Raw genomic sequence first — 17,629 nt, 5'->3', positions numbered from 1 at the left:
TATCGTTGGTCGCAAATGACAATATTACCCACACGATGCTTATTCAGCACCCGATTACATGCAACCACTGGCGACTTTAAGTCTGATGAGAATAATTTCAACGACTGAATAAAAATGTCATTGAGCCCAGCCTCGACGTTTAAGAGTGCGTTTGTTATCGTTGGCCGTGGATGGTGAATATTTTTATTCGGCAGTTTTCAATCACAACACGGCCCTATACCATCAGCCACCAGGTTAGAGTTAGGCCATAATTTCAGGTACAAATACTACGGGAGTCACTTGGCTAGTCCCCGAACTCGTAATAGAACAAAAATACAGAAAATTGGGATAAAATTATGGCCTAACCCTAACCTGGTACACATACTATGTTCAGGTGTTCGCCATGATGGTCCATCACCTAGTGATGTTTTTATAAAGCCCCTTTCACTAATGCGAAAAAGTGAGATTTGAGAAAAACACTTTCGCCACGTTTTAAAATAACAAATTACTAATTATCTAGTCTGGGTTACGAACGGATTAAAAATTTTAATTTCCTGCGCATTTCGGCGTTTCTAATCCTAATTGGATAATTACTGACTTTCTTATTTTTGAGCGTTGGCTTTTTACAAAAAACTGTATACAAAAAAAGAAGCTGATTTTACATCCTAAGACTGATAGGAACACCAATACTCTCGCTTATACTTATCCCCTCACTAGATTCTAACTTGCAGACTCACGCATGGTAATCAGACGACATGCGATGGCAAGTGTGTCCATAAGAAACAGCAAAATGCGGGGAAATCATTTGAAACACTGAACACGAATGTCATCAAAAACACAATCATAAGATATATAGTTATGAGATATATACTATTGAGCATAAATATTGGTGTAAAAATGAATAAAAAAGCACAATATCTATATTTTTCCTAAAGTAGAGAATTTTCTTCAAAAAGTGCTAAAAGCAAGTTTACACTCACTCAGAAGTGAGACTCATCTTTGAGAAAGTTGTGAACATAAAAGGTTATGCGCACTCACTCAGAAGTAAGACTCATCTCTGAAAAAGTTACGAAAAACGTTGAAATTGCAGAGAGCTGCGAGTGAATCATGGTAAACTAAGCAACAGCAAATGCCGACACGAATAAAGTTTCATCCCAGATAGGATTCTGGCAAAAAAAATTTTTCGTTCGCTTTTTTCGTTCTGACAACTACCTAACATGAAATATTGAAACAAGGGATTTTCTGTAATTCCCACAAATAAGGGTGTAACATACCGTTCGCTATATCATGGAAATTGTGTCAAAATTTAAACTTTGTCAAAATCAAATTTTAGATAAAGCACAAAATTGATTTTGAATCAGAATCATGAAATTATTATTATTATCTGGACATCAAAAACTTTAGGTAAATTCCTGCATAATGTGGGCAATATCTACGTAATAAGACAGATATATATATATATTACACTACAGTACTAAAATAAGTAGCACTACTTTGTTTGTCACACCACCAGTTAGGGTGAGTAAGGTCAGGTCTTCTCAAACTGGGGGTCGCTATCCCACAGGGAGGGAAAGCAACGAATTTCATGGGTCGCAAATGTTACACAAATTTCACACAAAACACGACCCTTAAACCCCCTCTTGCTACGCCCCTGCAACCTACGATAATAAGAATCAAGTGAAAAATATCAGAAAATTAGCGATGAGGCGATAACAGTACCTACATACTAATAACGTCTACGATAATTTTTTGACTAAATTAAAATTATTAATATTATATCATGCCAATAGCAAATGGCATTATAATACAGTCACCATAAATGGTAGCATAAAAACATAAGCGGATACAAAAGGTGTACTGCAGGCTCTGCAATAGCAAATTGTAAGCATATATTATCAAAAAGTAAATAAAATAATAAAAGAATATTTGGCTTGGTCCTACAGTACATAATGAAACAATAGTAACTGTCTGTTTGTTACCCTTCAGCTTTTCGCATTTCAAAAATTCACATAAAAAATTTCACATAAGTATGTGTCACGTAACTGTGTGTTTTGGTCATCGGACACATAGAGGAAAATATTAAGTCAGCCTTTCAAGAACAAAGGGCTGCATGAGGCTCCAGAATCGCAGTTTGCAGAATTCTTCTCTGGGTCAATTGAGCGAGTCTCGCCTCAAATCTTTGAAATAGAAAACTTAATTTTTTTCCTCAAAATTGGAGGTTGAGTAGATACTAGTTAGCACGACACGAGACTTGAAAAAGCTCAGTTAAGTATTGTCAGGGAAACAGAAGATAACATCTTGGTATCCTTGGTTACCCTCTTCAAAGCTATATCACAATTTATCATACCAAGTCCGAATCATTCAAAAATTTTGCTATGTGTCCATAATTTGGGAAATTCCTTGCTAATAAAGTGCAATAACGTACAAAAATATGCCAAAAAGTTGCCAAAAAAGTTTTTTAACCCCCAAAATGACTGCATATCACATAAATCTCACATTAGTAACACATATGCTTCACATAACGATCTGAGGTTCAGGTAACGAAGCCCCAATTCCTTTGTGTGGCAAAACTCGAACTCCGTTAAGATAAATCTCATCTTTTACATTCACGTCTTCTCCCAGAACGGTGACATTTTCCATGCGAGCCTGTGAGAATATAAATCAATTTGTAATTTGAATAAACTGAAAAACGAGAATATCGATCGGAGACCGAAGACTTATCGATCGAAACTGCGGTTTCGACTCATGACTCTATAGTGACACCGCGTGTCCCACCACTAATTAATTAATAACTCGCTAATTATACGACATAATTCATCCAAAATCAATAGGCTTCTGGTCCGAGATATGATGAATGCACATGCAAAATCTGGAGCAGATTCAATCACGCTTTCGTGAGATATCGCGTGCATCTAACAGACAAACAGACAGACAAACACCTATCAACATACTTACCGATCTAAAGATCGATAAGTAACTAGTTGTGCAACCTGCAGCCCGTGGACCAAATGTGGCCCAAAAAGAAAATTTATGCGGCCCGCAGAGAAGTGTCAATTTTGATTGTGCATCCCGTAAAACCGATTTTCAATGCAATTTTATTTCGTATGTGCGAGTAATCCCTTTGCATGCGTAGCCTATGCCTTGTGTAAACAATGCATGTCACAAAATCAGTAACCAAAATTTTTATGCCTGCAACCACTAGAAAGCCTAGAAAGGTGCAGCCCGCGGTTTCACACAGTTATTTGTATCTGGCCCTACTGTATTAAAGATTGCTCACCCCTCATTCAAGTGACAGATCTCCGTCTCAAACCAGATTTCCAGTTTCAGAGTAAAGCAGATAAAGATCTCAAACTTACCCATTTGCCGACCCTTGACCCCCAACCGATGATGCATGACTCCAGCCAAGCATGTGATTTGATGGCAGCTCCTCGTAACACTGTGCATCGTTTGATTCGAACTCCGTCTTCAATTACAACACCTGGTCCGAGAACAACATTGGGGCCGATCTTGCAGTTTTCACCAATGACAACGGTGGGGTCCTGGGAGATATAATGAAATTATCAGTGTTGTTTTGAGAAGTGTGTAGAAATTGACCGAGTATATTAAAACAAAAATTGCACCTTAATATCTTATATGCTCTTGAGCAGGGAAACAATTTTTGTCGGTGGGTCAAATAACCAACTTCAGACATCTAGCTGAGCCATTCAAAAAAAATTAGGTTTCCAACAAATTAAAATATTGGCGAAATAATGATGTATTTTTAAAAATGCCTTATTGCTAAGTTAGACCGTGACAGCTAGCGAGTCCATAAATGAATTACCACTGATATGTTTCCAATAACTTCACCTGCACCGACTGTGGCTTATACGAACCCTTGTTCAGGGTATAGCCATAAAAATTGATAAAAGTTGTACCAAAGCATCATCACTCACCACTAGTACGTTTCCAATAAACTTCGGTCCTGTCATCAATTTTTCTGGCGTCTTCTTTTTCACTGATGTTAAATACATACACATCCCGACTAAGAAATCTTTAGGTTGTCCAATATCCATCCAGAAGTCTTCCAGCTCCATACAGTACAATTCACCTTCTTCCGCCATGAAAGGAAATACCTCTCTCTCTATGGACATGGGTTCTGGCTGAAAATATAATAAAAGCATATTTTTTCTCAGGAATTAGTCAAAACAGTTTGAAATAGTGATATCAAGAGAATGCGTCAAATGGATATATATGGGCTAATCATGATTAAACAATGTGTTAATTGCAAGGACGATGTAGCAAGAAAAAAAACGAGAATATCGCTCGGAGACAGAGGACTTATCTATCGATCGAAATTTAGGAGATTCCCCAAAACAGCGCTCTTACTCCATAGTGACACCATGTGTCCAATCACTAATTAATTAATAACTCGCTAATTATAGAACATAATTCATCCAAAATCAATAGGCTCCTGGTCCGAGCTATGATGAAAGCACATGCAAAATTTGGAGCAGATTCAACCTCGCTTTCGTGAGATACCGCGTGCATCTAACAAACAGAGAGACAAACAAACAGACAAATACCCATCAACATACTTACCGATCTTGAGATCGATAAGTAATAACTATACTAAATGATTCAAGAGTCTTATGGCATACTGACACAAATATATACGGCTTCCTCTATCACCAAATTCATGCATCTGAAACAAATAACTCGCTAACAAATCCTATACCCAACATGACCTGGTAACCGGACAAGAGGCCACGGTTCGCCATATGACCAAGCCGTCTTATCGCTTTTCCTCTTCCCCAGATATCAGGAACTGCTTTATTGAGTCTTGTTCAAGTAAAAAGACAGGAAAAATATTGTATATAAAAAACCTACCCGAATTCTGTTCAACATTTTTGGGTTAAAAATATACATTCCTGCGTTGATTTTATTTGACACAAATTCCTGGGGCTTCTCAACAAATCTGAAATAAAGAAAAAGGATAACAAATTATAAGCAAGGTTGTCAAAATTGAATCGAATATATTAAAAATTAGTTTAATATGATTAAAGGATTACCTTGGGATAATTTATTGTACACACATACAACTAGATAGGTGAACTACAGCCATAGACAAACACTTGATTGGAATAATTCATCAGTTTTCTTGGCTGTATGTGTACATACATGCAACCATAAGCAAATACTTAATAAGGATAATTCATCAGTTTTCTTGGCTGTATGTGTACACACATACAACCATAAGCAAATACTCGATAAGGATTTATAATCAGTTTTCTGGGCTGTATGTGTACGCATATACAACCATATATGCCAACTACAACCATAAGCAGATACTCGATAAGGATATATCATCAGTTTTCTTGGCTGTATGTGTACACACATACAACCATAAGCAAATACTTGATAAGGATAATTCATCAGTTTTCTGGGCTGTATGTCTACATACATACAACCATAAGCAGATACTCGATAAAGATATATCATCAGTTTTCTTGGCTGTATGTGTACATACATACAACCATAAGCAAATACTCGATAAGGATATATCATCAGTTTTCTGGGCTGTATGTTTACATACATACAACCATAAGCAAATACTCGATAAGGATATATCATCAGTTTTCTGGGCTGTATGTGTACATACATACATACAACCATAAGCAAATACTCGATAAGGATAATTCATCAGTTTTCTTGGCTGTATGTGTACACACATACAACCATAAGCAAATACTTGATAGAAATATCTCATCAGTTTTCTTGGCTGTATGTGTACACACATACAACTAGAAGCAAATACTCGATAAGGATATATCATCAGTTTTCTGGGCTGTATGTGTACATACATACAACCATAAGCAAATACTCGATAAGGATATATCATCAGTTTTCTGGGCTGTATGTGTACATACATACAACCATAAGCAAATCCTTGATCTCAAAAGTTTCTTGGGCTGTATGTGTACGCATATACAACCATATATGTCGACTGCAACCATAAGCAATTACCTTTCTATTCTGCCAGAAGGTTTATCATAAACAACAACACCATATTTAGAAGGTTCTTCTACTTTGGCAACCTAAGAAAAGAAAAACGGAGTTAGTATTTGGTAACCAAACAAAAACCATGGAAAAACGCGGGGTGAAATGAAAAATTCCAAAACAGGGTTACTTTTTACAATATCATTTCAAGGGTGAGGCCACTTATTCAGAATAAATTTCCCATATCGTATTTGCTCGTTTTGTAGTCTGGGCCCATATTTTTTTTCAACCAACTCACCAACCGAGCCCTTATTCGAACCGGCCCTTATTCAAGCACTGGCGCTTGGTATTTTCGATTGTTACAAAAATGAATATATTGTTATTTCCAGTTCTCAAGTATGATTTAAACGAGAATAACGAAAATTTAGACTATTTCTACGCACCGCAGGTACAAAGCCGCAAAAGAAGAAAAGTTTTGTGACAGCCTATCAATATTGAAACAACGCACTTGGGCGTCGCGACGCCCAGTTTAAGAACCATGGTGTTACGTAATCAATGCTATCTGTTATGTACTTGGACGCCTATGGCGTGAGTGTCATCTACCGGCACTTAAAATTCAACAGCGTTGTGACAAAAGCGCTTCTTATTTCCTATTGTTTTCTACCACTGAAAAATAAGCTTTTACATCGGGCGAGTATTCAAGCACCGGCCCTTATTTATTTTTATGTTCTCTTCACACGGGCAGCTATTCAAACGGACCCTTAATCAAAATCGAGCGGTAAAACGAGCATATACGGTATACGTTTAGCCGGCCGTGACCGCAGACACCCGGTTAAACAAAAGTTTGAGCGACTACAGCTTGTCAAATCTGAGCATAATAAACTTTGGTCGATCTTAGATTTAAATTTGCGATTGGTTAACAATTAAATTCTTAAAACTTTATTAAAATTCTTTTTTAGATTATTAGATTCTTATTTGATTCTTTTTTAGACGGCCATCAAAAATCTGAATTGAGATTCAAGTTTTAAAAATGAGAGATTTCACATCAGCTCAGATTCTTTTTTAGACGGCCATCAAAAATCTGAATTCAGATTCAAGTTTTAAAAATGAGAGATTTCACATCAGCTCAGACTCGACAGGTCAGGCTCTGCCAACCCAATCTCTAATACCACAGCCCTAATTTCAATAGTATCGAGAAAACTCCCTCAATACTCACACATATTGTTCCCTCTTTTCCATGTGATTTATGAAACTCCAGTAATCTTGAGAACGGATAATCACTTATGACATCAGAATTGAGTACAAAAAATGGGGTCGTGACCCCTTCTCCTGCTAGATGCTTCTTCGCAAGTGCAAGTGGACCGGCTAAAAATATAAAATATAATTACCGATTAAAATCGATAAGTAACAATTGGTTACTGAACTATAAAAGAAATTCAAACTGAAATCGGAGACGTAAATGGCCATTGATGATCTGAACTAAAATTGTGTAAGAGCCACAGTACAACTGGACACCTATACCAGTGCTTCCCAACTAGTAAATATTTCTAATCATATTTCCAAATGTTATATAGAGCTTTGATTAAATCGAGAAATTGTGGCATTATCATTTCATATGAGAATACAATTTTTGCTTTCATCATATATTAACATCTCATTGTGGGTCGCACAGAAAAAATGCCAATAAAAGTGGGTCGCAAACTGAAGGAATGGCAATAAAAGTAAGTCATGAACTGGAAAGGTGAAAAGCACTGGGGTATATTTTCCCCCTGAGATTAACTCATACAAGTCATATTCTAATATATTCTCACCCTGTTAAAAGGTGGTCAATAGAAGGGTAACAGTTATTAATAAATATTGTATATTTTAATTTTGATTACATCAATAAATGTTTGAACTAAATGATGCCAGTCAGAAATGAACAAAACAAAATACATTCTGAAAATTTTCGGATATGAAGTATCAAATAAATTCCAAATTAGGTCGACCTACAAGTTTTCTTACCCCCGAATTAGTCGTAAAATCAATAAAATATTTAATATAAGTAATCTTGAACAGACTCGAGTATCTGAATTCTGCCACCAGCTCATAGTGAGTACTTAAGCACATAAATGAGTTACTGACCTGTTCCCAGGGGTTCATCTTCCTGTGAGAGAGTGATTTCAATACCAAGCTGGAATTAACAAATAAAACATCAATTGAATATTTTAACACATAGATTTGCACCAATTAGCATTGTTGTAGCTTTGTCATAAAACAAGCCACATTTCACTATCAAGCAAAACAATTATGAATTATGAGTTAACAATTATGTATTATGAGTTAACAATTATGAGTTATGTGTTACACATTATAACGCTGTCGAGTGGGAACCGATGGGGCACCTGGAAAGTCATTAAGCATCGTCACAGGGCTGCTGAATGAAGGTGCCCCCAGGTATACGGTGTGATTTTCCTTGATTTAATATCAGCATTAAATATGATTGGGGCAACTTTAAAGTCTCAAGCAACCTTATTCTCGATCAGAAAAAAGACAGTATAGTACTGGTCCATTCCAAATGGTTCAAAATAGTAATTTTCCAAATTCTGACTATTCCAGATTCAATCAAATGTCCAATAAGGTTATGGACAATCCTACTTGAACCCTCTCTTTAACCTTGTGAACCACTAGGTCCCTATTGTGATATTAATGATATGTGAATACAGACGCAAAAAATGCTCATTTGCACTCACCCTGATGGCATGCTTCTTCATTTCTTGCTCTAATTTTTCAGACATGTAGCTGACAGCTAGGATGACATGTCGGACACCGGCCTGGAATAAAAGAATAGGAATTTTGTGACAACACAACAGGTTAGCAGTACATGTCGAGTATAGGAATAAACCATCTATTCATTCCTCCCCGCGTGGGAAACTTTACTTCAACAATTTGGTCAATCAGCCGCCCATAACCCAACTCCAGAACATTATCCACAATGGGTCACTCACCTCAACTAAAGCTTCTACTTGATGTAACATGATTGGTTTGTTTCCAAACTCAACGAGAGGTTTTGGCACACTCAGTGTCAAAGGTCGTAACCTTGTACCATAGCCTCCAACAAGAATTAAAGCTTTCATAATGTCGTTGTTTTTTCTAGACATTAAGGTAGAGTTCTTTACTTGTTTGGTTGTTTCTCCCTGGAAATATGTGATTACAGTAATTTAATTACAGTTAATTATTTTTTAATTTGAGTTAATTATTTGAATAATTAAGATTTAGTTAGGAGTGTTGATACCAGGGGTACTCTGTGATAAATGTATCTTTATTGTATTTCTGGCAACTACCATTTTCCGAGATGGCTGAGCATGTCATCAGTCACAGATTACTGATATGACCAGTCAGCTTTGAAGGTGAAGTAGCCATGTGCTCTCTATACTCTATACCAGGGCTACTCAACAGGCGTTCGCTTGTTTGTTTTAGCATCATAAGCATAGTTTTATGGTTTTAAATTATTTTGATACAATTTAAATACACAACTATACAGTTTGTCATACTGGTACCGATGTGCGATATTTGTGTCCATATTTGCGAGCCATTCATTGCTCTTGTATTTAATTTAATATTGAATTTGAAGTTTCGTTTATTTGATGAAATAAATTTTCTGTAATGTCCGGACCCCAGTAATTTTGAAGTTTCGTAAACGGACCTTTGGTGAAAATAGTTGAGTAGCCCTGCTCTATACAAGAGCTCATTCTTGTTGGTGTGTCTTGGGGGTTACTCTGATTATGTTTATGCACATTTACTAATTATAAGTTGATACATTACTGAACCAAGTAACGTACTCTTCTCAATACATTTCAAAATATCTGAATACTGAATACATTTTAAATTGAGTCGTGTTTAACAAATATTCGCAGAAATCTTTATGAAATGCAAAACAGTTCGGATGGAGAATTAACCATACCTTCGGTGCCATTTCATCAATAAATTAATAAATTCTAACTATAGATATCCGAACGTATTGTTCTAAATGTAAAACAAAAACAAACTCTCAATATTCTGAGCTGTATTGATAAAACTATTGCCGCATTGGATCTTCGTTGTATCTTCTCACACGATAGTCACTAGTTTTCTTTGATCGTTTTCATAGTTAAACCAGAGGTTCCCAACCAAGGGCAACAAAGCGGTTGGGAGGGGGGGCATGGGGGCCACAATGTCAGACACAAATCTGATTTTACGGCCAGTTAAGGTTATGAACCACTGAGTTAGACTATTGTCCGATCTATATTAATGTTCCTAGTTATGCAAATCTCTATTTCACCTAACTTCATTCAACGCTCAAGATAAGCTATTAAAGCATGGGTTATGCATGTTGAACTCTATGAAAGCCAGTGTTTCCCAACCTTTGATGGCTTGTGGGCCCCTTCCAGAGGCTTTTGGCACTCATGGCCCTCTGTTTATCATTCCAGTGGTATTTAGAATGTTATTTTGATTGGTAGACTCCAAATCCCATTATGTTCAAACAATTCATGCTCAACAAAGTGAAAACACCTTGTGAAATAACCTTATAAAGCAATGAAACTAGGAAGAACGAGGAGTTTTCTTGTGACATGTAAAGTAAAATGTTTTTCGCACCTAGCATTATGGCCCCTTTTAACTGCTCTTTATCCCCGGCACCCAGTTGGGAACAGCTGATACAAACCTCATCCTAATCTTTCCTAAAATATCAACATTCAATACTATATCCTCCTATATTCTAAAATTTGCCAGTTGGCAACACATCACATAATAGAAAGCGTTCTAAACTAAGAACATGATTATCCACATCATAATTGCCTGGGGCATTAATACTGTGATGTCATAAATGTAATTAACAAAAGAAGACAAACTAGTCATCATCGAATGAATGACTTTTCTCATTACTTTAATAATTACTGGAAACACTGAATAAATATAAAGTACATTTCTATACTCTTTGAAACCATAGGTGAGCAATTACGTGTCTGAGTGATCCAGTACAGATAATAGACTTTGTTACTGGGATGAAAAATCAAAACTGAATATGAATAAAACAGCTTACTTTAAACAGCTATCAGCTATTATTATTTTATTTAACAAGAAGCCCAATGTAACAATCATTTTCATAGAAATTTTCAACAAAATTTTATATCCATATAAACTTTTGTTGAAGATATAAACTTTTGTTGAAACAGGCACAAGTGGGCCAGATCCGGCCCATGGGTTGTAATTCCCCCAAGTTGAGCACTCGAAAATATTATACCACTGATATTAATCTATCTCAGTACTATTGTCCACCGCCTATTTTCTGGTCTGGTTCTCTACATCTTTAGGTTGGGTTAAAGAATTGCCTCATCTTTTAAATTTATCATAAACAGGATAGGATATACGGTATATATACTCGCATAAAAGCAGACACCCTATAAACGACCTTAAAACGATGAATTTATAAAAATTCGCATATAAGTCGACTCTACAAATCGTAACAGGCCATACTCGCCCATCACATCTGGGGATGTTCAATTTGAACTTACTATTCGAATATCACTATCCACTACCTTCGAATATTGTTTTCAGTGTTTATATTAATATCGAATATCACGCATACATCCTAGTGCCGCCGTCCACGTTTTAATTGAAAACATTTTTCAATTATTATGTTTTATCGTAATGGAAGACAACCCATTGCGGCATGACAAGTGACAATTAATTACTGCCGACATGAAAGAATTTAAATCAGCGCCGACTTGAAGTGCATATGACAGGTCGAGGATGTTGATTAAAAATATTTTACAATTATTATTGTATATTTTAACAGTCGAGATATTCTGGGCGACCATAGCAATAAATCTATAAGCAAACTGTGTCGTAATTGTTTTCGAAATTTTTGCAATTCCAGCAGCGTATGAAATAGCTCTTAAATATTATTTAGTATCTATCGCAGATTTTATTGTTAGTCTGGCGTCGTTAATGATAGTATCAATCAGTACAAGTTTGCGGTATTACATTATGAAATGTCATTTGGTTTAAGTGCTTCAGAGTTATGCGTGAATAAGCCAAATTTTTAGTGCAATCAGAGTTATGCATGTACAAGTCTACCCCTTAGTTTGGCAACTTTTTTTTTTAGTTTCAAACTCGGCTTAAATGTGAGGATATACAGTACATACCTATCACAGGGAAGAGAAAAGCTGGTAAGACGGCTTAATCATATGGCTGTATCCTGTATGGCAAACCATGGCCTCTCGTCCCGTTACCAGTAACATAACTACCGCCACATGATTTAAACCTGCGAACCCAGACAGGGTAATCGAAGGTGCTGTGGCCAGCATATTCCTAACGATGTAACGCATAGCACAATGTGCGATACCTTCGTTAATGAGTGACAACAAGATTATTCAAACCATTCAGGCTTTAATTCCACTCATTAGAGAGTCGCAATAGAGAGCATGTTTATATGCAAATATATTAAATTCAGACAGAATCAGATTTTTTTCTCTTTAATTTATAATTTGATTGACATTCAGGCATTACTGCATTAACTCTTGAAACATTTAGACATTACTTTCATCTATTTATATATACAGATATATGGGGTGGCGTAGCCAGTCTGCGGACGATTTCATTCAAACCGCTATAAAACCAAAACCAATTTCTAACCCGTTAATTTTTTTCACCCTACATGCTAAACCTCGAATTAACTTTCTACGACCAGGGGTTAACACTATACAAACCACCAAAGTATGACACTCGGAAGACGTATTTTTCGACCGAACGACCAGTGTGCAACTACAGATTTCAAGCCTTAAACATTGTTTCTGCTGCGTCGAGACTAGAGCACACGCAGCCATGCGTGAAAAAATTGCGCTTCAATTGCATTTCTGACAGTCATATATTTTAAGAACACGGTTATTTCGAACAAAACTCGTCAAATTATAAACAAAGCATCGCATTAAAGCAATCAAACAGACAAAAACACGATGGTCGCAAATTGGTCGACAAAGATATTATCGACGTATTGGAAATGCGCACCCCCTATTCCCCTTCCTTTGAATGTAGAAACGCGAAACTTTAAAGATATTTAAAGGAAACACAACTCTACCCACCTGCCAAGTTTCATCTTTTTATCTCTTGTATTTGTATGAATTTTCAAGCTTTTTTAAAGGGACAATGGGTAGTTGGCAAAATTAAATAATAGTCCGTTTTTTTTCTTCGGTCAAGTTTTCGGTCGTAACTTTTTTGTTTGTGGTTGCATTTCATTAAAATTTCGCAAAGCTACGAGAAATAAGTGGATGATACCGCGTGAGAAATATCGTCGTGGTTCGTAAATTTTTCCGACAATAATTTAATCGATGAAGTTGATGGCCGCAAATAGGTCGTAGCCGCGAAGTGGCTAAGCCACCCCCCATATGTTCTCTATTATTTTTTATGTTTTAGGGATTAGAACAGCTAAGGTTAAATTCTACCGTTGTGCTAGAATAGGCGCTAATACAGTAATATATTCATATCATATTCTCGTATTTTACTCAGTTCATTGATAAATACCAGAATACTGAAAAAAATATAAATTTGTCATTTTCATTCCTGCATTCAGTCATTACAACATTAGCAAAATCAAAAACCTACTTCTGCAAAGTAGGACACACACTATTGGATAATATACAGTTGTTCAAAATTTATCAAAAGTCAAGACAATGGTGTAACGAGTTTTTCAAGCATTCGGCGCGGCGGTGTGGCTCAACGGGCTAAGCGTTAGGAATATGCTCGCCACCGCACCTCTAATTACTCTGCGTGGGTTCGCAGGTTCGAATCCCATGCAGGGATGGTTATGTGCGAGAAGATTGCTGGACTCCTCGCCGTCGTTGGGTGGTTCACGTACCGTAAAAGCGCCTAACTTCGGACAAAATTACTATATTTTCGTCAATAACTCGGCCATTTATTGTCCAAACGGTGCCAAAATTGCTCGCTAAAACATTCGTGCGGTAATTTACATTCCCTGCAAATTTCGGTTTAATTGGACTATTTTTACTATTGAAATAATCGATATTTCTTGCCATCTGACCGTTATCCTTCACTGCCCTAACTTCGGACTGTCATTTTCTTCACTGCGTAACCGCGACGCACAGAGAGAAAGAGGCTTCCGATGCGGATGACGTAATCACGTCGTTGCGTGAAGATAAGACGCTCGATCGTCGTCGTAACGTAACATTGACGTCACGACGAAAATGCATTATTTGAAACTTCCGTCGTCCTATGTATACATCTTTCGTTCGTTATTTTCGATACTTCAGATGAGTATAATAACACGTTAGTCATTTTAATCAGGAAATGCATACGTAAATATATCTGATGCAAACCGTTTCAATCCACAATGAAGTATTTTAACGGGCTTCTATCGAAGTCTTTGAAGTATTAATATTCTCGACGGATAGCTTTTTTTTATTCTGCGCGGTTATCTTTATAAATGATAAATTATATCAAACACACGGTAAATCCGATTGTAAAGTTTAATTCAAAATTCAACTTAATCTTGTAAACATGTAGGTCCCGTTTATTTGTTGGAGATTGAATTTATTTTTAATTTAGAATGAATAAAATTCACCTAGGCCGTATTCAATAACTGTCATTTCGACTACTAATCATAAAATAATGGTCAAGTCAGTGCACTGTGCCATATGGATATTTTAACGTCATCGATAAGTGTGACATGTATTTTCATTAATGTAATTTTGCCGAACAAAATACAAAAATATTACATTGGAACGCCGTCTTTATCTTAACGGAAATTGTCATATTGGCTCCGTTGTGTCTGGCGTCAAAATTTATTTCCGCGACGCAGTGTGACGTCGTGTCGGAAGTGAGCGAAAAATAATCTACGGGAGGTTGACGTAATTTTTGACGCTGCGTGAAATCTTAATATTCTTACGGAATTTATAATTCAGAATTTTCGGTTTTATTTAAATCTCGTACGACATCTTGCGATCACTCAAATAAATTATATACATTGTTGTCGCCCTCTACCGAATGATGGTATTTTGACGATGATAGCTTCAGTAGGAGCGACGCTCTGCGCCGTTGAATGCCGGGCAGTCAATTTTCGGCAAAATTTCCGTTTTTTTACCAAAAAAATAATTATGCAACATTAAAAAAGATGAGAATAGATGTAGATATAACAGCGCAACCTATAATAAATAAAATTAGCAATATACAGCGCGTTTTAGCCAAGATATGACCGTTCAAAAATTTTGTCCGAAGTTAGGAACTGTCCGAAGTTAGGCGCTTTTACGGTAACCGCTGGTCGGTTACGGCTTCCTCCATCACCAAGTCCATGCTTCCGAAAACAAACAATATAACTAATCCCATACCCGACTTGGAATTGTAACCGGACGAGAGGCCTTGGTTCGCCATACGGATAAGTCGTCTTATCGGCTTTCCTATCCCCCGGGATAAATATGTAAATCCTATCCTATCCTACCGGCACTTTAACTTCCCGAAAATTTGGACGAAAGTTTCGAACATAAAAACAAGGCATTTCGCGCCACTAACACCGTTTAAACACTTGTGCACACAACCTAACAATCGGGATTCATTAAAATACAACAAAATATAAAAATACTGACCTTTACTTGACGTTTTTCCGTGAAAATACCCACAAAATAGAAATAATCTTCGAAAATCAGCGTTGAAAAAACCTTGCTTGACGTGTCAGAAATATCGCATCGCAACACAAGCGCAATGAACCGAAGGATTTGGAGGTGTGTCAGGGTTAGTGCTGGGTGCAGTTTCCGGAGTTTTGATAAGTAATGGTCATAGTTTCTTTGACAGAAGCACGCAGATACGAAAGGAGAAAATTTCATCAAATAAAAAAAAACGTGGATTAAAACGTACTGCGCCTTACACGCGCTCGACCACCGTACATATCCACATGTTGCCGGAGTGTCGAAATAAGTTGTATTGTATTTTCCGAAATCCGGATCATCAATCATTTAAAACCAGTGGTTCTCAAACTTATTTTTTGTATTGCGACGCCCTTCCATAAAACATGCTCAAGTTCCCTGTGAAAAACGACTCATACAATTAAATAAAAGACCTTTTTGGCAATGACAAAACGTAACGAAAGTCATTGCAATCGCATTTAATATAGTGTATGAATGTAATCCCTTTTTTTTATAAATGCCATTGGATTTTGGGGTGAATTGTGAAAGATCCGGACGCATTTTTTTTCAACATTTTACACTAGATCGATATTTCGTCTTAATTGCGGCCATAGTAAAAAAAGCCTGCTTCACCTAAATACGAAGTCGTAAAGAGAATAAGAGTGCGAAACGCTTTTTTAACCACTGAAGGATAATTTTCATCCAAGAAAATCCAAAAACTACTTGCAAATCTTCATTTTAGAATTTCTTGTTCAGCATAATTATTTCGCTTGTACACTTCTGCAGTGCAATTTAATATTCAGCATTTTTAGACGCACCTCAAAACAGGTACAATTCCGCAAAAATTTCGCGACGCCCTAGCAAAATTGGAAAAACGCACTTGTGCGTCGCGACGCTCATTTTGAGAACCAGGGTAGGATAGGATTTACATATTTATCTCGGGTGAGAAGAAAGCCGATAAGACGGCTTAACCATATGGTGAACCACGGCCTCTCGTCCGGTTACCATTCCATGTCGGGTATGGGATTAGTCAGTTATTTGTTTTCGGTAGCATAGACTTGATGACGAAGAAAGCCGACCAGCGGTTACGTGAACCACCCTGTACGATACGGTATGTATGTATGTTTATTTGCCTCAAAAATATAACAGTATCTGCATAATATTTAAACAGTAAAACAGAGACGGGAATACATGTTCAAAACCTTACTGGCCTAAGGCACAGATGTGCGACATGCACCCCTACTAACAATTATAACGGCAGTTTAGGACTGCTGCGTTTTAATAGGACAACAGACATGAAATAGGATAGGATAGGATTTACATATTTATCCCGGGGGAGAGGAAAGCCGATAAGACGGCTTATCCATATGGCGAACCACGGCCTCTCGTCCGGTTATCATTCCAAGTCGGGTATGGGATTAGTTATATTGTTTGTTTTCGGAAGCATGGACTTGGTGGTGGAGGAAGCCGTAACCGACCAGCGGTTACGTGAACCACCCAACGACGGCGAGGAGTCCAGCAATCCTCTCGCACATAACCATCTCTGCATGGGATTCGAACCTGCGCTTAGCAGATGAGCCACACCACCGCCCTTAAACGAACCACACAAAGTAAAATAAACGGAAGAAAAAGAAATCAAAAAGAAGATCGGCATTTAGTCATCTTGTTGATAGCGAGACGAGCACGGAAGACCACGAAAAATATGGACACATAAAGAAGAAAGAGTCGAATACATCAATCTTGCGGTGACGGGGTCCACACTTTCCTTCATAAACAGACTTTTAGACTCACTTCCCCTCATAGGCCACGTATACTTTCGCGGCCCCTCGTCCATTACATTTTTTTTTAGTAAATTTATATGATTTTCAATTCAAATGCAATGTTTTTTGAACGACGAAAATAAATATCTGTATCCATAAGTGTCCTGGACTCACGACAACACAAAGTTTACAACATAATTCAGCGTCTTAAATTCTTTCGTCTCACAGAGTTAAAATTAATCCTTTGTCACCTCAGAGATGGAT

At 37.0% G+C, this 17,629-nt stretch overlaps 1 protein-coding gene across 2 annotated transcripts; it reads right to left on the bottom strand.

Annotated features, from left to right (window-relative positions):
* Positions 1-830: 830 nt before the first annotated feature.
* Positions 831-15,950, bottom strand: LOC120338947 (mannose-1-phosphate guanylyltransferase catalytic subunit beta-like). 2 transcript variants are annotated; one of them, XM_078115967.1, is made up of 10 exons: positions 15,570-15,950; positions 8,943-9,131; positions 8,688-8,768; positions 8,080-8,128; positions 7,172-7,320; positions 5,983-6,053; positions 4,846-4,933; positions 3,912-4,118; positions 3,336-3,518; positions 831-2,625 (listed from the first exon to the last, which is right to left on the bottom strand). In XM_078115967.1, the coding sequence occupies exons 1-10, from the start codon at positions 15,933-15,935 to the stop codon at positions 2,494-2,496; spliced, it is 1,515 nt and encodes a 504-aa protein (XP_077972093.1). In that variant the 5' UTR covers positions 15,936-15,950; the 3' UTR covers positions 831-2,493. The 2 variants fall into 2 exon arrangements, with proteins under 2 accessions (XP_077972093.1, XP_077972094.1); XM_078115968.1 differs by lacking the exon at positions 15,570-15,950 and adding an exon at positions 9,899-10,051.
* Positions 15,951-17,629: the final 1,679 nt, after the last annotated feature.

The sequence above is a fragment of the Styela clava genome, chromosome 9 (genome assembly GCF_964204865.1).
Source record: "Styela clava chromosome 9, kaStyClav1.hap1.2, whole genome shotgun sequence".
NCBI classification, from domain to species: Eukaryota; Metazoa; Chordata; class Ascidiacea; order Stolidobranchia; family Styelidae; genus Styela; species Styela clava.
The sequence above is the reverse complement of the archived record's forward strand: the minus strand, read 5'-3'. Positions and strand labels throughout refer to the sequence as shown.

What these genes read in the sequence shown, in the direction of transcription:
- LOC120338947 (XM_078115967.1), bottom strand. Translation starts at nt 15,935, where the DNA reads ATGATTGATGATCCGGATTTCGGAAAATACAATACAACTTATTTCGAC. An exon ending in GAAAAGAGGGAACAATATGT is followed by an intron (nt 6,054 to 7,171) that starts GTGAGTATTGAG and finishes TTCTTTTCTTAG; the next exon opens with GTTGCCAAAGTAGAAGAACC. An exon ending in TTATTGGAAACGTACTAGTG is followed by an intron (nt 3,519 to 3,911) that starts GTGAGTGATGAT and finishes TATATCTCCCAG; the next exon opens with GACCCCACCGTTGTCATTGG.